This window comes from Hippopotamus amphibius, chromosome 9, assembly GCF_030028045.1.
Source record: "Hippopotamus amphibius kiboko isolate mHipAmp2 chromosome 9, mHipAmp2.hap2, whole genome shotgun sequence".
NCBI classification, from domain to species: domain Eukaryota; kingdom Metazoa; phylum Chordata; class Mammalia; order Artiodactyla; family Hippopotamidae; genus Hippopotamus; species Hippopotamus amphibius.
Window position 1 is genome coordinate 82,801,465 of NC_080194.1, and position 23,474 is coordinate 82,824,938.

The 23,474-nt window shown below is 38.9% G+C and overlaps 1 protein-coding gene and 1 non-coding gene across 7 annotated transcripts in view; both read left to right on the forward strand.

The window, feature by feature from the left end:
* CDON (cell adhesion associated, oncogene regulated) overlaps positions 1-23,196 on the forward strand; it is a 97,704-nt gene extending 74,508 nt beyond the window's left edge. For 3 of the 6 annotated variants that reach the window (XM_057749725.1, XM_057749727.1, XM_057749726.1), the window contains 4 exons: positions 1,296-1,546; positions 4,235-4,314; positions 19,058-19,332; positions 19,934-23,196. In XM_057749725.1, the coding sequence (XP_057605708.1) occupies positions 1,296-1,546; positions 4,235-4,314; positions 19,058-19,332; positions 19,934-20,097 (770 nt within the window). In that variant the 3' untranslated portion in view covers positions 20,098-23,196. Of the gene's footprint in view, positions 1-1,295; positions 1,547-4,234; positions 4,315-11,705; positions 12,265-17,203; positions 18,747-19,057; positions 19,333-19,933 lie in introns of those variants that run through there. The other 3 variants (XR_009055536.1, XR_009055537.1, XR_009055535.1) reach the window with 3 other exon arrangements.
* TRNAE-UUC (transfer RNA glutamic acid (anticodon UUC)) lies at positions 16,452-16,524 on the forward strand. Its single transcript has one exon. It is a non-coding gene; the product is annotated as a tRNA-Glu (tRNA).
* Positions 23,197-23,474: the final 278 nt, after the last annotated feature.

A 23,474-nucleotide genomic window follows, 5' to 3' on the forward strand; every position in this document is an offset into this window, starting at 1 on the left:
TGGGAGAAAGTATTTTGGCTTCCTCTCTGGCCCTACAATAAAGGGATGAGACAAAAGCAGAGGAAGACCCCAGCAGTGACAGACACTCCAGCAGCTCTTAGCCAATTCCTGCCTGTGGTCCCTTTTTACTGAACAGCTCTCAGGGAGAGGGTGAAGTGATTTATTTTTATTGCCTTGGTGCCTTCCAGGAGATAGACAAGGAGAGAAGTGGTGGTGATGTGGTGGTGGTGCCAGGCTGAAAGAGCTGGCCATCCTTTGATGGGGTCTTTTGCTAAATGATTTTAATGTCATTGACTTTGTGTGAGAGTGCACTGAACCATTAAAAGAAGAGTATTGATCTGGTTGTCTGAGCAAGATTAATCTGGCTAAAGTCATTTTCCTCTGTGACTCATTGACTCTCTCCCATGTGCCCTGCACTGTGGTGGACAGTGCAGGTATAGTGCCCTCCTCTTACAGTTTAGTAGAGAAGAGAAGCAGGTATACTGATAATAGCACACCTGTGCTAATAACACATCTGTCAGAGGAGGAGGGATACCTAGTCCAGTCTTGTCGCCCTCTTATACCTTTGAAGAATCTATCAAAACGCTGATAAAAAATCCTGTACAGTTTAGAGAATATACTTTCTAAAGGACATCTCACTTTTTCTAAATAGATCTGGTAGGTGTGCCTCTGGAAATCAGATATTTGAGGCAGCTGTTGAAATGCTTTTAATATAAGGAAATGGAATAATTAGCCTTTTGCCTTTGGTGCCTCAAAACTTCCAACTTGGCTGTAATAACCGAAGAACTATATGAATAGTGAATGTTTCCCCGACCCCATCTTTTTACTTAAAAGTGGTGTTTATTGCCTTTGAAATAGGCTACGTAAAGTTAGCCTTTTGTTGGTGTTTTATACAATTTCTTTCAGCACTTTGAAGCATAGGGGAATTTAAACAGTTTTTCTCAGTGTTGCCGGTAATTTGATAGTTTCAGCTTGCATAATTTATTAATTCTCTTTTGAGTAATTTCTCTCTGGTTAATTTCTCTTCCCATTAAAAGAGCCACAATTAACTCACAGTTCCTGGCTGACTCCACACCCTAAAGGAAATGACAGCAATAACCTTATTAAAGCATATCTCACAGGGAGGCTTTAAGTGAACACTTTTTAAGAGTATTTTATTTTAGTATAGTTGTATTTTATTAGGGGCTTAATTAATAAAACTTCCTAAGCAGGAAGAATTGTCCTTTTGAGTATCTTACCTTTTTTTCTTTTCTTTTCTTTTTGCTTTTTTGCTTTTTTAAATTCTCATTCAACAGAATACGACCCACCAGGCTACCTCTACCAAGGGTCAGATGTTAACGGGCAGATGGTAGAATACACCACTCTCCCTGGCACGAACCGGATAAATGGAAATGTTCATGGAAGCTTCAGCAACGGCTGCTCCCATCTCCATCATAAGGTCCCCAATGGAGTCAGTGGGAGCTTAAATGGAGGGCTCTACTCCGGGCACACAAGCTCTCTAACCAGGACACGTGTGGATTTTGAACATCCTCGTCATCTAGTGAATGTAAGAGACCTAATTATAAATTAAAGCCTCCCTGTGCCCCACAGTGTCAGGGCACGAGAACAGGGCTGTCACACGTGGCTTTTCGCAGCATAGAAACTTCACAGGTTCACTGGAGGGGAAGTAGCATGCATCACCGGCAGCCCCCTGATCCAGAGTCATCTTTGGAAGCATTCTCTTATCAGGCAGTAGTTACATTCATCAATCTGAATTACGTTTTAAAATTATTTAGCACTGAAGGTGTAGGACCAGAAATGAACAGACCGGAAGTTATTCCTGAGACGAAGCGGAAATACCATTGGGCGTGGACCAAACCAAATACTTTAAATTTAGATTTATTTAGAGCAAAATCTGGAAGCTCATGTGCTTAGAGGAGTGAGGCAGATCCAGAAACTGAGTGAAACAAGCTGAGGATGGGACAGACGCGGTGGAGGTGGGGGAGAGCCGGGTACTGTCTTAAAGAAGCAGCCCCAGTTCAGCGCCCTCATCTGCACGCAGGGCCAAGGCCCCTGTGTAGCCTGGTTTTCTGATTTGTCACAACATCTGTAAATCTAGGTGAAATCGCCAGATTTTTTTTACATGTTGGCAACTAACTCCAGTTTTAGAAAACATTGCATGGCTGTGGACAGCATGTCTGCTGGCCACCAGATAGTCACTTCTGACCTCCTGTGAGATTTTTTCATTTGTTTTGCCCTGGGTGTGTTTCTGTGGTTGCCTGTAAGATTTTTACATTTTACAGTATTAGTATTCCCTAGCCACAAGGAGTGATAAACCTTTAAAACTACTTGATTTCAGGGATAACCAGCTGATACAGTTTAATTTTTAAATAGGAATAGAATGTATTTTAGATTTGTGCTGGTGAAAGAGAGTCTCTGCACTAGGAAGTTGATTTATTACATTGTTTGGGGATGCATCCACACTATTTTCCAATCAAATAGATAATATGTTTAGTTGATCAAATTAAGCACTCATTTAAGCTTTTGTCATTGTTCTGATTACAGATAAATTTGCCATAACCCACAATGTGCTAAAATTGGAAGAAGTTTAGAGATTTTTTTTTTTTTAATCTTCAACAGTAGTGAAGATTTATTAAAGTATTACCTTTGGAGGCCAAAACTATAATATATATTTGTATCTTAAAGCTAATGGCTTTCCTGTGACCTAGCTTTAGTATGTCATAGAAGAAATATTTAATTTGCTTTAGTGCATCTCATTACCAGAAGAGAATAATGATTTCATTATTTTGTGTGGAAAGGCTTATATTCAGACTTTCTAAACTTTTTTTGTCACCATTCCTAGTCCAAACTACGAACATTGTCCAAGAAACTGTAGGAGAGAGCATTAAAGTTTGAATAGCACATGCTGTTTCCATAAGAAGAAAAAATAAGTCTGATGTTTGCTTTAGTATTGGAACACAGTACTTTGTGTTTTTTGAACAATGAGTTGCTATTTAAATAATAGTTGCCCCATTTAGTGTTCAATTTTAGAGGTTATCCTCCGTGATCTTAACGTTTTCTTACTCTTCTTTTCTGGGTAGGTGGAAATAGGGACAGTTTTAAAATGCTGTTGATCATTAAAAATGATTGAATTAACTTTAATCTGTTTAGCGATTCAAATAAATACATTATCCTGTAGGTTGTTAACTTTGTTTTTTTCTGAAGCTTTGGAGTTTATCCTCATGGACTGAATGTAGCATAGGAATATTCTTTCTCTCAATGTTTTCTTAAAAATTCCTGTTGCTAGTTGGATGAGGACTGGTGAGAGAAATTTTCAGTACTTCTGGTTTGCTTGGATTCTGGCTGTTGTTATGAGATGAATGGAAATGGAAAGTATTCTGGGAAAAACAATTGCCTGAACTTTTCCTAACCTTGAAGGCCTGTTCTGGGTTTGGGTGCAGTGTCACAGCCTCCCCCCGCCCTTATCAAATTCAGTTCTGCTGTTTTGCTTCTGAAAGCAGAATTTTGACTCTGACCATAAGGCTGGTTCAAGTCTTAACTTCAGTTTTGAAGAACTCTTGCCATTGTATATGTCAAGTGAACATTTTACAGTGAGGTATGTGTTAATCTGGGCATTTTTCTTAATTGCTGGGCAGTTTCCGCCAAAAGCAACAGCAAAATATTAATACTCCCCTCCAAGTCATCGCTGGCTGAGAATCTGCTCCATCTGGAAAAATATAACATGTTTTAAGACTTCGTGTAGTCAAGTGAACAGACCTAATCGAAGTAATTACAGGAAAATGAAGATGGGTTTATCTTGTGACATCATTCAAACAGATTTCCACCCTGTTTCTCCAACTGGCATCCCATAAAATTTTTCCATGACTGCTAGGAAAGTAAAAATGACTAGGAGGTTATAATGTATAGTGTATTTTGGGTCCATTAGATTTGAAACACTGAAGGGAAATGACTAAACGTCTCCCTTCACTTATTTGCCTCTTTCCAGTACAAACATGCATGCAGAAAACATAGCAGTTAAATTTTTGGAGAACACTTTTAATGTTGTGCAGAACTCATTCATGAATACAGGTAAATAGTGATAAATATAACATGGCTCAGGGAGCTGGTTAAAATATACCACGAAGCCATTTATTGTTGGCATGGCTTTTACATTTGAGATGATGTGGTTACGGGTCTGTGACACCTTCAGCACTCTTTCTTTTTCTCTTTTTCCCTCTACTTCCTTCCTGACAAGGGTGGTGGCCTGTACACAGCAGTACCTCAGACTGACCCGATGGAGTGCATTAACTGTCGAAACTGTCGGAACAACAATAGGTATGTTGGTGTGTATTGGCCCAGGTGGTTGTGAATAGGTATGTGACTCCTTTTGTGATTCTCCCTTCAGCAAAGGAAGTTCTTGCAGTTTTACCTAAGAGATAAATCTCAGAGTATGGAGTCAAGTTTAAGGCTGTTACTCTGTTTTTGCCTCAGCTTTACAATGTTGACCTTTCTGTACTCTGGTTTCTTGGCAAAAATTCACAATATTAAAGACTTTATTCGTCACTGAGATACTATTAAAAGGTTTGATGTTTTTGAAATCTTTAGTGTCATTCTCTGCATACAGACTTTATCTTTTGTCACCTATTTTATTTTCAGTAGAATTTTCTTTTCTATGCTATTCTTTTCTTTTCTATGATATTTTCTACTCTATATTATGGATGAGAGCATGTTTGAATGTTAGGGGAAAAACCCTGTGTGTATGGTAATGTTTATTCATAGGAACATTACTGAAATTTTCTTATCAGATTATTCAATTTTTTGAAAATTCTTGAAGCCTTAAGATAAACTTTTAAGTAGCATAATCTTGCTTCCTTTTACTTTCTGGGGTTTCTTTTCTAATTAAGAGTTATATGTACTGACAATATTTCAAACAAGATAGAAATATGTAGAGTGAAATTACCTTTAAATTTTGACAGACTATCCAGAAAGCTTTTATGCTACTTCTCTATATAGTAATACCAAAGTTTTGTCAAATATTTTGTTGTACTAAAGTTGCGTATTTCAGAAATCTCAGTTCTTTTACATAATGATGGTATTTGATTACATGGTCTCAAAGGTCCTTCCCAGCTCTAAAGCTCTGCAGTTTAAAAATCATATTATAGTTAGCACATAAAATACCTGGAGTATGGACTGGAATTTGGGTATTTCATTATTGAAGTGGGATTTGACCCATATTTTTAAAATGAATTAAAATGAAGTTAAAAGTTGCATCTGGGAGTTATCAAAACCAGAACTTGGAGAAGGATACGGTCAACCATTGAATTAAAAGTACATTGTTATGTCATGAGGTGGATAGAACTACAATCTGTCATACATAGTGAAGTAAGTCAGAAAGAGAAGGACAAATATTGTATGCTAACTCACATATACGGAATCTAAAAATGGTACTGATGAACTCAGTGACAAGAACAAGGAAGCAGATACAGAGAATGGAATGGAGAACTCGAGGTATGGGAGGGGGCGGGGGGTGAAGGGGAAACTGAGAAGAAGCGAGAGAGTAGCACAGACATATATATACTACCAACTGTAAAATAGTCAGTGGGAAGTTGTTGTATAGCAAAGGGAGTCCAACTCGAGGATGGAAGATGCCTTAGAGGACTGGGGCAGGGAGGGTGGGGGGGACTCGAGGGGGGGGCGTCAAGGAAGGGAGGGAATATGGGGATATGTGTATAAAAACAGTTGATTGAACCTGGTGTACCCCCAAAAAAAATAAAAGAAAAAGAAAAAAAAAGAAAAAAAAAAAAGTACATTGTTTCATCATGTGCTTTGAGAGTTGCAGAGCAAAAGTAATAAAGCTTCCTGGAGATTTTTTTTAATCATTTACTTAATCCATTTTAGGGTTTCTGTATTAGCAAGAGCCATCTGCCTATTTTGTGTACTAAGATTTGCTTGTTATATTTGAAAATTCTATATGACCCTAGCTAAATTTTAAGATTCTCGTAACAGCAAAGCCACGTTTTTGTCCTGAGCTTGTCAAAGGCTTTATCACAACTTGTTAGGAACGTGCTAAAGAACTGGTAAAGATGGGTCATATGCCTGGCAAGTAATCAGATGGACTTAATTAAAACACGTCCTTGTGGTTCCTGTGGCCATCAGCAAATGTGATTCAACTCAGACATTAGAATGGGTAGGATCCCCAATGGAGACAATAGCCTTGGCAGATTGATTTTTATTTTTATATATTTAATTATTTAAGGTATTTGTTTTATTTCTTAAGCTTTGGGTTTTTTTTTAAAGATTTTTTGATATGGGCCATTTTTAAAGTCTTTATTGAATTTGTTACAATATTGCTTCTGTTTTAAGCTCTGGTTTTTTGGCCCTGAGGTTGGGGATCTTAGCTCCCCAACCAGGGATTGAACCCTTGCCCCCTGCATTGGAAGGTGAAGTCTTAACCGCCAGACCGCCGGGGAAGTCCCTATTTCTTAAGTATTTAAAGTGATTAGACATCCTTTTGATAATCCTCTGTTTAATTATTTTTTGCTTACTGCCTTGATATATCTCCAAAGAGATGCGGAAATGGGTGTGATAAAATCAGGAGAGTGAAAATGAAAGAGGATTCATTCATTTATTCATTCAACAGACATTTTGTTGTGGGTCTATAGTGGGCCAAGCACCAAGCTAGGTCCTACAGCTACAGTCGTGAGCAAAACAGACATTGTCCATGCCTTCACTGAGCTTACAGTTTTATGGGGAAACATAGCTTTTTAAAAAATGACATAAATAAATCATAAAAATGAATATATAATTAAAACTGGATGCTTTAAAGACAAAATAAAGAATGTATCAGAAAGGAAGTTCTTCTCTAAGCTCTGAAGAATTTATAAAACTAGGTAAAAGAGAACGGGGCTAGGTTTAAAGCTTTCCAGGCAAAGGCAAGGTACCATTTACGCAAAATCTTTTGAGCAGAATGCCAGAATTCTCACAGAACTTAAAGGAGGCTAATGTGTCAGGAAACTAGTACGTGAAGGGGTCAGAGGTAGAAGGTGAGTGAAATCAGATCACACGGAGCCATGGTGAGTCAGTGAAAGATTTTAAGGGAACATTGTGATAGAGCCCTCTGGAGGATAGAGTTTGGAGAATCCATTGGATGGTGCAAGAAAGGATACAGGGGACCAGTTGGATGGCTGTGGCAGTAGTCCAGATGAGAAATAGTGCACTAAGATAACTACAGTAGATACAGAGAGAAGTAGGTGGTTTGGAGAGATTTAGGAGGTGCAATTTTATTTATATCCTTGTTGGGTATTTTTCCATGTTTATTGTTCATTTTTTAATTTTATTTTTATTCTTTTGGCCATGCTGCATGGCTTTTGGGATTTTTAGTTCCCTGACCAGGGGTTGAACCTGGGCCCTTGGCAGTAAGAGCACAGAGTCCTAACCACTGGACTGCCAGGGAATTACCCTAGGAGGTGCAGTTTTTCAAAAAAGACATGAGGAATTGTTTGAGTCAGCAGAGGGGGAGATGTCAAGGATGGTGTTCAGGTAATTGGATGCAATTACTGAATGAGGAAACACTGCAGAATTGAGCTTACACCTGTCTACCCCTCACACACCTGGGAGTCATCCTCTTAGACCCTGGGGGTACCTCATCAAGCTCACTTTGACCCAGGGCAGCTCTCTTACTCCACAGATGCCTGAGAACTGATGAAGGCCTTTCCTAGTGGAATCCTCCCTGCACTGTGTCCTGTTACCCCAGGTTGTTTTATTCTGCCTTCTTAGGTTTAAACTTGAATGTATTTCTTGGAGTGGGCAAGTTATTGCCAACTGTAGGCTCCTTTTGTCATCCTTATATTTAAGTAATAGAAAAGTTTGCCTTTCTTGTCTAAACCAGCATATTGATGTGAAGATTTGAAAACAGGTAAGGGGGAGTGTGCACTTTAGCAATCCGTGGAGTTTTATTTGCTTCTAGGGCTTTTGTGGCATTTGTAGAAGACTGCCTCGCTAGCTTCAGTCCACTTGAGCTTTTCGGTTTAAGAGTAGTATGTGGGACTTCCAGTGGCTAAGACTCTGTGCTCCCATTGCAAGGGGGCCCAAGTTTGATCCCTGGTCAGGGAACTAGATCCCACATGCTGCAACTAAGAGTTCACATGCTGCAACTAGAGATCCCGTGTGCCACACTGAGACCCAGCTCAGCCAAATAAATTAAACAACAATAAAAAAGCCTGGGTGAAGGGGAAGCTGAGATGAAGCGAGAGAGCAGCACAGACATATATATACTACCAACTGTAAAATAGATAGCCAGTGGGAAGTTGTTGTATAACAAAGGGAGTTCAACTCGAGGATGGAAGATGCCTTAGAGGACTAGGACGAGGAGGGTGGGGCGGGGGGAGTCAAGGGAGGGAGGGAATACGGAGATATGTGTATAAAAACAGATGATTGAACTTGGTGTACCCCCCAAAAAATAATAAATAAATAAAATTTAAAAAATAAAAAATAAACCTCAAATTACTGAGCCATAACCAGCATTAAAAAAAAAAAAAAGAGTAGCATGTAATAGCTCACTATGAACAGCTGAAAGAAGCATATTTAATGTGGCTTTTCAGGGAGCCAACCCCCTACACAAAAGACTCAATTGAGAAATCCTTGTGCAATTTGGGCATTGCAAGAGTTAAACAGATTTTAATCAAATAAATCAATAGCTTTCTACCCTCCTCCTCTCCTCAATTCAAAAAGCAGCAATGCAGTTCTGGATATGTAATCAAATGGGGTTTGTCAGTTGCTTGGCTAGTTTAATGGGAAGGGATTGACATTAAATCTGGTCTGTTTACCATCAGTCTTGATAATTTGTAAGAGAGTAGAGAGGACGCTGATGAAATTCACAGATGAAGGAACTGAGAGGTCCCATCAGGAAGGAACAAAAAATTAACTTTAAGGGGCCTGGAGAGATTGGAAATGGGCAGGAAGTAGCCAAGTAAAAATCAGATTGGAAAAATGTATATAATCCATCTGGGGAAAAAGTACGAGCTATACATGGCTGATGGTCAAAGGAGAAATCAAACTATTGGGAATAGTGCCTCCGCACACATAGATATTGTAAATGACCTCCAAGTTTTTCCATAATGATCACCTTAAAAGTCTGTGTATTGTTGGGTTTGGGGGTGCTCTTTCATCAACTTGAAACCTTCCACTGATGTCAGATATACTCAGGTAAAATAGTGTCTGGAGATGAACATGAAAACATTTCATTACAGTAGTAGTTCTTTCAGACCTAGAGTTTGGTCTGCGCAGTTGGTTGATTAAGTATGAAAACAACTGCTTGTCTAGGACACCTAGACTCTTTCCTCAAGCAGTTACTTTGTTATGCTTCAACTCATCTTCCATCCCTGACCACCCAGCTACTTTAGAACTAGCCATAAAACCAAAGGAAGGAAACACACAAAGCCCAAGATGTGGATTCTCTTCCATCTATGGTCATCTGCCTGATTCCCTAAGAAAAATATTCAAAGAACAGTGTCTAATTTCTTTTAATTGAGCAGTACCTTCCTTTTTGAGGAAGTTATATGTCTTCTACTTTTGATGTGGAGACCTGGGCCTGTTGTCAGGGAGTCATGTCGTTAATAGTGCTTTTGATCTTTTATTTGTAAGATTGTGTGTGTGTGTATGTCTGTGTGTGTGTGTGTGTGTGCGCGCGCTTGCCACGTTCAGTAATGTACTGTCATTTATGGTCACCCTACATGTATTATTGCCTGTTTGTGACAGTCACCAAGAAACTAATTCCCAAAGGGAAAATCCCACTGCAAGGCAGGCTCAGGTCACTGCAGCATCCAACAAAGAATGTACAGTGAGAACGCAGGACCACCATGGGCCCTGGAAGAATGTCATCAGGGTTCTGTTGCAGTTACTGATGACCTCCCCCAAATAAGGGCTAGGTCAGCAAAATGACAGACACAGTGACAAGAGGAAACAGCAGGGGTGAGCTGAATATTAAAACAAACCACAACCAAGATGAGACCATTTCAGAAGATATTCATAAAACACATCCAAGAGGTCCATGGTTAGTCCCTGCCCTCCAGGGATGATCAAAAGAGGAAACAGGGCAAAATGTATACAATTATCTAATCAGAGTTATTCTGTACATAATCATGCTGAACAAATATTCAACTGTGTAATCAGAAATGGGATACTTCTCTGTAAAATATTTCGGAGGTGCTATGTAGTTTTACTGGAATGTCCAAAATATGTTTAGTCAAATACTAAAGCAATGTATTCTTCCAAGAACAATCCTAAGCTACTATTGCAGATTCTTATTTCCTAATCTGTGCTATTCAGATTGTTGGTGAAAGAATATTTTATTTTTATGACACTATAGTAGTCATTCTCCTATCTTACAGCTTGGTCAGACAGGCCTCTCCTGTTTACTAAAAGATATCTTAGTAATAAACTTACAGGTCCCAGACCACCTGAATTCTTGCAAGACAGCACAGATTTTTGTATGTGGCAAGATGCACAGAGTTCTCTTTACTCAATGTTTTAAAATTAGGAAAAGTCGTTTCACTGAGCCAGAGACAACTCAGTGAAAAGTTTCACTCCACCTTAAACCAATAATAACTGCAATTGAAAGATTGTTTGAGAAGCCTAAGATAGTGAAATTACAAGCTCTTTGTATCGTATAAACTGGAAGATGTGTATTATAAGAGCATGTTAATGAATAGCATACATTTGCAGACATGGACATTTGCCCTTTTCTCTCTCTCACTACCTGTCAATTTGAGTCGCTTACATTTACATAGATACAGGTATTATTTTTGTGACTATCTGATTGGTTTAGAAATTTTAGGGACTTCCCTGGCAGTTCAGTGCTTAAGACTCTGTGCTTCCACTGCAGGGGGCATGGGTTTAATCCCTGGTTGGGGAACTAAGATCCCGCATGCCACGGAGCAGGGTAAAAATCAATCAATCAATCAATCAATCCACACTTTTTTTAAAAAAAGAAAAAAATTTTAATTGAAGCATTATCAGTAAAAGAATTGTTTCACATGCTATATGCCTAATTATATTCAGAATGGGTATTATATTCCTTTGTTATGAGACTATGTCCTCTGTGCTTATATCAGCATGTAACCCCCAAGTTAAAACCATTTTTATGCCAAGACATGTAGACATTCAGAAATGAACTAAAAGTAACGTGACTGAACTATTTGTTTTTGGTTATCTACATGGTTAATTAGTGATGATTATGAGTTAGGGTTTGGTGTACTAGAAAATTTTAAATCAGTTTGGTGTATCATGTTGAAATTTGGGTTACAAACACTTTAACAATCTAACTCACTTGATTTGATTATACTGTCAGCACCACCCTGTTAATTGAGAGTCACAGTTCGGAATAAAAGTATGCACTGCTGCGATTTTCTATGTCACTTACCTGAAAAACAGCTGCTAAAGAATTATGTAATAGGAAATTGCACTTTTTTTTTGCTAAATATCAGTAATTTCTTTTAAAACATATGCATATTCTGCTTGTTAACTTCCAGCACATGAAACCAGGTGACAATATCAGCTCTCTAATTACCATCCATTGTAGTCGACCCTAGCTCTTCTGTCCTGACCATCCCTCGGTCCTGTCCCATCCATGTAGTTCACCTTCACTCTCAAAGAAGTGCTCTACACTCAAACTGTTAGACTGCCCTTAGACTTCCTTTAAAAATCTCACCCTTTGCTTTAAATTAAAGAAATGAGCAAGACAAAAAAGAAACTAAAAGGAAATAAAACAACAGAAGAATTTAAGGCATCTTATTATCTGGTGAGTCTTCATTATTTTATGTTAACATTATGAAATTTCATTCATATTAGTCTATATAAGCCAATTATTAACTTATAATATCTTGTTTTTAGGGAACTCCCCTGGTGTTTCAAATTCTGGCAAGTACATTTTTTTCCTGTACCTTTACTTTACTTCTTTAAATGAAAACTTCTCTTTCTGACGTGATCCTTTTTTGTCTTTCAGGTTTCTAGTACCTTTGTATTACTTCCAGATTCCTGCATCAAGCCAGAAGCTCACTTAGTTTTTTCTACAACATCATGATTGGGGATTTCATTAAGTACCTGACTGTGCTCTGTGTCTCACTAAGAGCTTTTTCTGCCACTGAGGACAGGCATTGCCCGTCCTCCAGAAGACTGAATTTCAAGTCAGACAACTTTGAAGCCAACAGATGGAAGAAAAACTGAATGACAGAGCCAGTATTGAACAAGGACAGAGATAACTACTATTGTGGTACAGAAATCTTAAGGGTAAGTGTATGGTTCAGTTTCACTTTATGTGCGCCGCATGGCGTGCAGGATCTTAGTTCCCTGACCAGAGATCGAACCCACGTCCCCTGCAGTGGAAGCCCGAAGTCTTAACCACTGGACCGCCAGGAAAGTCCCATGGTTCATTCTCACTTTAATCTACATGTATTATCTTAGTTTTAGGAATGGTCTCTTATAAGCTCTCTTGACCAATTAGTTTAATAGTTGCTCCTTGATTATAAATTTACTTGCTTACAGAAAAGGTTATTTAAAAAGTCTGGTGTTCTAATGTTTATTATTTATTTATTCACCATTTTTGAGGTCATATGATATGCCATTTACTGTGTGCTTGGTGCTGGACATTATGACCTTAATTAGAGTCTGACATGCATTAGTACTTTGATTACTTCCTAGACAATAAAATACTTTAGAACATTTTAACTCTCTCTCTTTCTCGAGTGTTTTGTTATCTTCGTCATATGGTTTAATCTATAAATATTTAAAATCCTTTAAGACAATACAGTTACTGGTTTTTTGCAGCTGATATTTGGTCACAATTCCCAACATTACCTTTGTTGCTATTCATCCCTTTCCTTTTTTTTTTTCAATTGATTTTTATTGGCGTATAGTTACAATGTTGTCTTAGTTTCAAGTGTACAGCAAAGTGATTTGGTTATACATATACATATACATATACATATACATATACATATATATATATCCACTCTCTTTTAGATTCTTTTCCCATATAGGTCATAACAGTATTGAGTAGTATTCCTTGTGCTACACGGGTCCTTATTAGTTATCTGTTTTATATATAGTAGTGTATATGTGTCAGTCCGAATCTCCCAATTTATCCCTCCCTGCCTTCCCTCCTTAGTAACCAAAAATTTGTTTTCTACATCTGTGACTCTGTTTCTGTTGTGTAAATAAGTTCATTTGTACCATTTTTTTAGATTCCATATATAAGCAACGTCATATGATATTTGTCTTTCTCTGTCTGACTTACTTCACTCAGTATGACAATCTCTAGGTCCATCTATGTCACTGCAGATGGCATTATTTTCTTTTTTACAGCTGAGTAATATTCCATTGTATATATGTACCACATCTTCTTTATCCCTTCATCTGTCAATGGACATTTAGGTTGCTTCCATGTCCTGGCTATTGTACATAGTGCTGCAGTGAACATTGGGGTGCATGTATCTTTTTGAATTACGGTTTTCTCGGGGTATGTGCCCAGGAATGGGATTGCTGGCTCATATGGTAGCTCTATTTTTAGTTTCTTAAGGAAACTCCATACTGTTCTCCATAGTGGTTGTATCAGTTTACATGCCTACCAACAGTGTAGGAGGGTTCCCTTTTCTCCACACCCTCTCCAGCATTTACTGTTTGTAGATTTTTCTATATTTCTTCCTTTTCTCTGCTGGTACTCATTTTCCTTCAACTTGAAAAACTCCCTATAGTATTTCTTGTAGTACAGGTCTGAGGGTTACATATTCTCCCAGATTTTTTGCCTGGAAATGTCTTCAATACATCTTCCATTTTGAAGGGTATTTATTACTGTTCATTAAATTCGAGGTTGGCAGCTACTTTCCTTTTGTGCTTTAACAGTGTTGTTCCATTATTTCGTTGCTTCTGTTGTTTCTGTTGAAGAATCACCTGTACAGCTGTTGTTGCCTTTCAAGGTGATAATGTCTTTTTCTTCTGGCTGCTTTTATGATTTTCACTTTGTAGTTTTGCTCCCAGCAGTTTAATTATTCACATTTGAAAGTATAATTTTCTTTGTATTTATTCTGCTTGGGGTTCATAGTACTTCTTAAATCTGTGGCTTGAGCTTCCATCAGTTTTAGAAAATTCTTAGCCTTTGTCTCTCCAGATATAGCTTTTGTCCCATTCTCCCTTTTCTCTCCTTCAGAGAGACTCCCAACTTTACAGGCATACCTCAGAGATATTGAGGGCTTGGTTTCAGACCAATGCAATAAATTGAATGTTGCAATAAACTGAGTCACATGAATTTTTAAATTATGTCCAAAATGTACATACCTTAATTAAAAAACACTTTATTGCTTAAAAAAATTGCAAGCCATTGCAAACCATTGAGCCTTCAGTGAGTCATAATCTTTTTGCTGTTGGAAGATTTTGCCTCAGTAGTGATGGCTGTTGATTGATCAGGGTGGTGGTTGCTGAAGGTTGGGATGACTGTGGTAATTTCTTAAAATAAGACAGGGACTTCCCTCGTGGTGCAGTGAGTAAGACTCCGCGCTCCCAATGCGGGGGGGGTCCGGGTTCGATCCCTGGTCGGGGATCTAGATCTTGCATGCATGCCCCAACTAAGAAGTCCACATGCTGCAACTAAAGATCCTGGATGCCACAACTAAGACCTGGTGCAGCCAAAGTAAATAAATAAATAAATAATAAGTAAATAAATATTAAAAAGAAGACCACAATGTGGCACCTCAAAACAATGACAATCGAAGGTCACCTATCACAGATCACCATAACAAATGTCATAATGAAAAAGTTTGAAATATTTTGAGAGCTACCAAACTGTATCACAGAGACACGAGGGGAGCAAATGCTATTGGAAAAATGGCACTGATCGACTTGCTTGATGCAGGGTTGCCACAAACCTGCAGTTTGTAAAAAACGCGCTACCTGTGAAGTGCAGTAAGGTGAAGCATAATAAAATGAGGTGTGCCTGCATATATTTTTGAGCTTTCTTCTATGCCTCGTTTGTCTCTTAAGCTTCTTTCTGTATTTTCCAACCCTTTGCGTCTGTGCTTCAGTCTGAAGACCGTGTAAAGACACACCTCATGTTCAGTAAATCTCTGGTCATCTGTGCTCAGTTTGCTGTTAACTCCATGAATTGAGTTGTTCATTTAGATTATTCTACTTTTTAGTTTAGAAATTCCAAATAATAATTATTATTAGATTCTAGTCTGTTAAAATTCTCCATCTTGGCACCTATTTTCTTGAAAGTATTCATCCAGTTCTTTTAAAGTCCTTGTCTCCTAAACTCAATATCTACATGACTTATTTTTCGCTTGTTTCTGTCTCCTGAAATGCCTGGTAATGTTTTATTGAATTCTGGACGTTGCATATAAAAACTCATAGAGGCTCTGGAAGACGTTTTCCTCCCCCAGAAAGGATTTACTTTTGCTTTTGGCAGGCAATTAGGCAAGCAGCATATCATTTTAGCCCAGTTAGGGATTGAGCTGATTTAATGCTGAGTTTCAGTCTTTTTAAAAGCCTTGTCTACTCCTGCTTCACTGTTATTTTTACAATGTAACCCTTCAAGGGCCCCAATTAAAAGCCTGGGGTGTTTACTGGGCCTTTTCTCTTTGGCAGGCTCTGAGCTCCAATTTCTGTCCTCCCAGCCCCAGGAAACTGCCAGAAGTTCTGCTCAGCTCCTTACCTGCCACTTCCTGCTTGAGGTCTCAGTTTCATCCTGCGCTGAAGTGGGCAGATGCCTCATGAGGAAAAGTGGTGCTGAAACTAACATTTACCTTCTTTCTGGAATCTCAGCCACTTAAGTGCTGGGGTAGCTCTCTGATGACTTCAACAAACTTAAACTAAAATTTCTCCATCTATTTTAGTTGCTCTTGGCAGGAGAGTTGTTCTGATATAAACTAATCAGTCATAGCCAGAAGCCAGGAACTTAGTTTTTAAGAATTATTTCCAACAAATCATGGTAGCCATATAGACTCCCCTGACCAGAGATATTTCTTGTTTTTTGATATCAGAATCCTTCTTACTCTCTAATTCCACAATTGCCATCTAATGTAATTTCCTCAATTATAAGACACTTGAGTCTGAAATAGCATGGAAGAATACACACTGGTCTCTAGCTGGAATGTGGGAAGTACCCTATTCTCATCAGCCATACATCTATAACCCATCTCAAAGTTGAGTGCTCCCAGTGTCTTTTGTATCTTCTTATATTACACTTACTACATTATATTGTAACAGTTTGTTTACTTTTTCTCCTCTGCTAGACTGAGAGCTGGAACCTGTTGTATTTATCTCTGTATTTTCAGTGTCTACCACAGTGTCTGACATTTAGAAGGTATTCAGCAAATGTTTTTAGAGTAAAGGATTCTTCTAAGTAAGTTTATTTAAATAGACATATAATATCCATTAAATTCTCATTAGTAGTAGTTTGAATACAAAAAGGTTTTTCCAGTAGTTCCCTGGTGGTCCAGTGGTTAGGACTCGGTGCTTTCACTGCCGTGGCCCTGGGTTCAATCCCTGGTCAGGGAACTAAGATCCTGCAAGCCACATGGCATGGCCAAAAAAAACCAAAAACAAAAAGATTTTTCCCCCTGACCTTCCCCCACATTTTGGGTGAGTACCTTGTTTAGAGTCAGATTCTCATGAACACATTCAGGGGGGTTTTCAGGTTCCCTGGGTATTAAGACAGTGGAAGAGGCTAATGAAAAACAAGGCTGATAACATGGACATTTTTAAATGGATGTCTAGAGATTCATGTTCATCCTGTCAGCATCCCATAAAAAAAAACTTTAAGTTCAGAGTTGAATAAAATGTACAGCAGACCAATAATGTATAGGAATGCTATGCTCTCCTGGAGTCATGTTCTATCTAGCCAGTGCTTTGATTCTGACTCCAACAAACTTTCTTCCATACCAATGCTTCCTCCACGTTTTACTGCCTTAACACTTGCATGGGAACACAGGGTTTTTTTTGAATCAGGTATATATCTTCCCTACACTATTAAAAGTTAAAATTACAGTCATGTAGATAATGCTGTAGTCAAATGATTCTGTGCAGATGAATATGACAGACATACTTCGCTTTCATGCCGGGTGACTAATATCTGAATTCTCCTAAGTGTATAGTGATTATATTTCTCATTTGATATTAAAGTTGGACTTACTTACATTAAGGATTTGGTTTACTGACATATCTTATTCTTTTTCAGATTCCGAGTCTTCATGCTTAGGATTTGGTGTTTCTAATAATTTGAACCACAGAGATACTGGTAACCGTTGCTTGGACTTCCTTTTACTGATTTTTCTTGTGCACCAAAAGCACACTATCCACGTTAAAAGGATGGAAGCCCAAAGAAGTCATATCTTTATTCCTTAACATGCCTAGCTCCGGCATACTACTGGTCAGTTTTGTGTGTTTCCTACCTCACAAACTCAGCTCAAAGCCAAATGAAATGTCTTCTCCAGACTTTTCTCACTTCTAATCTTGTAAATAAAAATATTTTTATTTTATGTATAAATGCTTCTGCGATTCCAGCTTCTGTTAATGATGGAATAGTTTGATCATCCATGGGTGATAAGGATGACATCTGGACAATTTGAAAGTATTGTAGAGTAACCAGAAACAGGCAGAAACGGAATAAATCTAACCTTGAAAGACAATGAGTGACATTTGCGTATGGGTTTTTGCCTGAGGGCATTCTCCAATCTTGGGTCAAGAACACAAACTGAAGGTGTTGAAGGATGGAGTTTGAGGCCAACAGAACAACCAGAAAATCAGAGGGAAGAATCCAGCAAAAAAAAAAAAAAAATTACAGGACTTCCCTGATGGTGCAGTGGTTAAGAATCTACCTGCCAGTGCAGGGGACATGGGTTTGATCCCTGGTCCAAGAAGATCCCATATGCCTCGGAGCAACTAAGCCCATGCACCACAACTACTGAAGCCTGTGTACCTAGAGTCTGTGCTCTGCAACAAGAGAAGCCACTGCAACGAGAAGCCCGTACACCACAGCAAAGAGTATTCCCTGCTCGCCACAACTAGAGAAAGCCCCCAACCCCCAAAATAATTACTATACATGTAAAGAAATAGGAAAATGTGGTACCTACTCAAGGGAAAAAAGTAGTCATTAGAAACAGACCCTGAGATGATCCAAATGTCACAATTAGCAGACAATGACTTTAAACACCTGTTACAAATATGCTCAAGGATTCGAAGATATACACATAATGAATTCACATGGGGAATTTCATCTGAGAAATAGAAACTATAAAAAAAAAGGATCAAATGGAAATTCCAAAGCTGAAAAGTATAAATAACTGGAATGGAGAATTTACTGGTTGGACTTAACATCAGATTGGAGACAACAGAAGAAAGAGTCAAAGAACTAGAAGATCAATAGAAATTATCCAATCTGGAGAACAGGAAGAAAAAAATTAGAGAAAACGCATATCTTGGATGAAGGCAGGAAATAAAAGTAGAGCGGAATTGACATGAATGCTCAATACTAGTAAATTCTAGCAATTCTGAAAAGAAAAAAATTGAAAAATAAACAAAACTTGGATTTTGAATGTCTAGTTCTTGTGTCTTTTCCAAGGATGAGAGGGAACATATCTGATTTCAAAACAGTGTTTTTTTGTTGGATTTCATAAGGTCATTTTTCTCATGTGGCCATACGTTTCTTAGTTTTCTGTCCTCTTCCTCTTTTTCATTCCTTCCAGTGTGGATGGCCTTTTCCTTCTGTGTGCTGTATTCAGGAGCTAGTTAATTGTGAGATGGAAGACAGCTTTGAGAGTGGACTAAGGCAAAGGATGCATGGGATAGGTCATCACATACAGGTCCATTCGTAAGCTGCTTGACTGTTGATGCATTCTCCTGTTGTATTTCACTTTAACTATAATTTCTGAGATCTTGATATTTCAAATCATAGTGAATCAGCTATTTTTAAGCATCAGTCTTTCTGAAGCATCAGTGAATACAAAATACCAAATGATGTTTCAAAATGAGTGAATTTTAATTATTGATGCCTCTGCACACAATTCTGTTTCTTTTGGTTTACCCTTTGTAGGTGTTTCACCAAAACCAACAGCACTTTCAGCAGCAGCCCCCTTCCTGTGGTCCCAGTGGTAGCACCTTACCCTCAGGATGGTTTGGAAATGAAGCCCCTCAGTCACATGAAGATGCCTGTATGTCTGGCTTCCACAGTCCCCGACTGTGGTCAGACACCTGAGGATGGCATCAAAGATGATGTAGCACTAAGACCTGCTCAGCATATTTGCTGTCAAGACAATAGAAATGAGACCAACTCTGATTGTGTGGAAGATACAGCGGAGTGCAACAGAGGTACAGCAAGACGTTATAAATCTTCAGTTTCTAGGTAGTCTTCAGTTAACTAAGAACTATGTCAGAAAAGGTGGTGCTTTCAGAATGTTCTCTCTGTCATCAGCTTACATGTTGGATATTGGGTAGGGGGTATTGGATACTTAAAAAAAAGTTGACTTGATAAAGAATTCTTTGAGATTCTGTTATTCACATCTTCCACCTCAGCTTGTTCATCCCATTACATTTTGGAAAGTAAATCCAAATAGGCTTTGATTCAGTTTGTACCTGAGCAGTAGACGTGCTTGAAAGATGCATTTTATGATCCTGAGCTTCTTTTTCATTTGAGTTGATTCTGGAGTTGTATTCTTTCTTTAAGATGGTTATTAAGGGGCTTTTTAGGGGTTTGTCTTAACCTTCAGATGAATTGTATGACTGTTCATGCGAGCTCAACTTTATTTTAAACTCTTTAAACCTACTTTCTCCCTCAAATTCAAACTAAACATAACTGTGCTCTAATTTTGCCCATGATTCTTTCTTTATTGTTCAAGGTAATATTTCTAGATTGCTTTGATAAAAATCATCCTTTATTGTTTCATAATGTTTCCAAACCTTTGTTTTTCAGGAGACAGCTGTGTGCCTTCAGAAACAGAGAACAGAATTTTAAGTTGGAATCCTCTTATTTTGCCACCTGTTTCAAAGGACTGTAGTGAAAAGACACCATGGTCTCCTCCTGGCATTCCTGTAGACAGCCCTTCAGGGGTCCTTCAGCAACCCCAGGAAACCTGAGGATGTGGCAGTGCCCCGCCATCTTTCCACTTCAAGCCAGTAACTGCACAGAACAGGCTTGGGGTTGGACTGTGTGAAGGACATTAATTCATATCAGAGAAAAATCGTTATTTATTTTTTGTAGTAGTAATGTCATATGAATGTATCTTAAAATGTGTGCCCTTTTATATTATTTATGCCTTAAAAGTTTTCCTCCCTATTCCTTCCTCCCCCTCAGTAGTAAACAACCTGGTTTGGCATAGTTTTCAGTCATCTGGGAGCAGTGGGATCATTCCACATTGTCTAAGAGCCTCAGCGACAGTAAGAGCCCCCCCTGCAAGGACCCCGTCTATTGGCTGACTCAGCTGAGAGGCAGTTGCACAGGCCATTGGAGGTTTTCAGATGGAAAGCTGTCTTTCACTATCGTGTTATCAGACTTTCTGAGAACATTTGAAGTCAACCACAGTCGTAGCCTGATGTTTGTTAGAGCAGACGTCTTGTGAATTTGATGAGTGCCTTCCATGGAAGTGATAGTTGACCTGTTGACTGTCTGCATGTGGGCACAAGTTATGTCCATTTTTCTAGGCACTAATCACAGACAGTGTCATGGACGTGGTGGAAGTTAAGGTCTGGTTGGGTTATTGCAGAAGGCAGAAAGGGAGCCAAGGCCAGAGAGAAAAAGAAGGCCTTCAAATTGTACTAAAATTTAAAATTGCATTTGTTTACAACATGATCACCATGGGGCTGCTTTTGACTGTTTCTAAGAGTAGGAGCAGAATAAGACTTTCAAGTGGTGACTGGAAGAGAAAGAGCCGCATTTTAAGAAGAAAGGGGAGGTTCCAGGGGACTGTCTTGGTGGAAGCTCTCCCATTAGGATAGGATGTGCCACACCCCCTGAAAATCGATATTTTCTCATTTCCAGCTTGGGCAGTACCTGGAAGATGTGCGTGTCAGAAAAGAAGTTGGAGGTTTGAGGTTTCCTGGCATTTTTTCTGAATGTCATCACTGTAACAGGCCCCTGAAGCTTTGATTAGCAGAGTTCATAGATCACAGCTATTGCTGCCTCGGAGTAGCAAGGACATTAACAGCTGCTGTTGGAAGGCTTTTCTTCCTCACATCGAAAACAAAACAAAACAACCTTCTAAGTGTATGTAATAGCTTGAGTCAAGCTTTATGAATCACTGCTCTTTTTTGGATTGTGCATCCCTTTGGGAAAGAAACAGAAGATAATTCTCTTTATATAGAGTCAAGCAATTCCAGCATAAGTGAAAAAAATGGTACAGCTTCCCAACAATTGCAGTGAAATAGACTAGAATACTACATTAATCGACTTTCAATATAAATGCGTCAATAGTCCCTTACCTATGTTTATATATTTTATAAAGAGAACTGTTAGTGGAATGTACTGTGTGAGCTGAGTCACTATGCAAAGAGTACTTTGAGTAGATTGTAGTGGATATAATTTCAGAGTCGGGTATCAGGGACTCTGCAGAGTTAAGTTCTTCATTCCAGACGTCTATGCCTGTAGTATACTGGATTTATTCTTCAGGTTGCTTAGATGCAATTAGCGTTGGAAGGGGATAGCTGTGTCCCTTCCTTCTGTGGCTAGCAAAGGACAAAGTCCTAGCACACAGAATAGGAAAACATACCCTGTGTTTGCCAGTCAAGTTACAGCAATACGGTCACAGAGGGAGTTTTAGAAAACTGGGGAGTAAATGTTTGAGGTGGTCGTTTTGATTCAGGAAACAGAGGTGTATTAGCATGAGCCTTAGGTCATAAACTGCTTTTAAAGATTGAGTTTGAATATGGGACTTGTCCACTAGGAAGAGAAAACAACTTTACCTTCAGGGCAATCTCATTGTGGACTGCTTTATTTATATAATTAGTAACGCTGTTTTAAGTGTTATTCCTTTTATTTTATTTATAAAAAAATGCCTTTATATATTGAGATATATAAATATAAATATATATATATATATATATATATATAATTGCCTTCATGTTTAGGAGTTATGAGTGCTCTCTAACCATGAGTTGTTCTGAACTTTTAGCCCTGCACAGTCACCCAAAACAGTCCTACCTAAAGTCACTTGCCAAGAAGTCAGAGGACAGTACAGTGTGGGCGGTGGCTCTAACATCTGTGGAGTGACTGCTGTGTACCAGGCACCGTGCTGGGGCTTTTTACTGCTATCTCAAATCTTACTGTTAAGACACATCTAGAAAGTAGGTGATAGAGTCCCCAGGTCACACAGGTGAGCCACAGAGCCAGAATTTGAACTTCTCTGGAGCTGTAATCTGAGCTCCCTCCGTTTTTCCATACTGCTTTCCAAAAGCACTGTGTTTCACTCTCCTGGTGGAAGTGGTCCAGTTCTGTAAGCCCTGGTCTGCTCCACTGCAGGATTCCTCGGATGCTCTAACTCCACAGCTAGAGAAGCTGCCCCTGTCCTCTATGGGCAGAGCTCTGAGCTTATTACCTGGTCTTCCCGGAGCCCTCATTTCTCCCCGTGACCCCGCCCCTGCCACTACCACCCCCATTCGGGAGTTTGACTTTCTCTCAGCGATATAGTGATCCTGTAATCTGTCAGGCCTCTTCGTGTTCCTTCTCCTCTTAGAACTCTCTGCGAGTCTTTGTTTTAGCATAAAACTCCCCACTTCTACTATATAATTTCACTAGCTTCTTTTTTTCCTTCTGTCAGTTATGCACTGATCGTCTGGTGATGGGTGCTCTCTACAGGATGCAAGTGAAATGGTAATGTTTTAAACCTTTTGAAGTGATCTTTTAAAAAAGCATTTCTTTTGTTTTTTCTTGAATGAGTCCACGAGGACCAATACATCCTTTCTAAGCTGATCGTGATGCAAATCTCATTCCAGCTACAGTACTGCCAAGAAGTTAACTTTATAACTGAATTTCACCTGTGTTGCTCTCTTTCAAAGCAGTGCGTTTAAGATGCATGTTTTTGTATCATATTGAAAAGTATGTTTTATTTTCCTTAAAGTTGTAATATGTTTGAAATTGTACATATTTTAAATGATGTAGCTTTGACAGGTTTTATTGGTTGATATGATTTTATATTAAAAGAGAATGCTGCTTTCATATAGAGTAGCACGTGAAGATGGGGATCCCACGATGCTCCCTGTTTGTGTAAAGCTGCTTACAGCTTGTGATTGGGGTGGGTGTACATCTCACTCTGAATTTTTTGGACCCCTGTCATGCCCTGAAAATCCCTCATGCACACCCCAGAGCCAAGTGAGTTAATCCATTCTGTTCTGACTGCAGAGATCCAGGCCCTGAAGGAAAAGGATGCAGGACAACTATTTTATGGGGCAGCTGGGAAAATACCTGCACCAAGGAGCTCTGTTGAAGCAGGCAGACCCCCTTAGGGGGACTCAGCATTTCT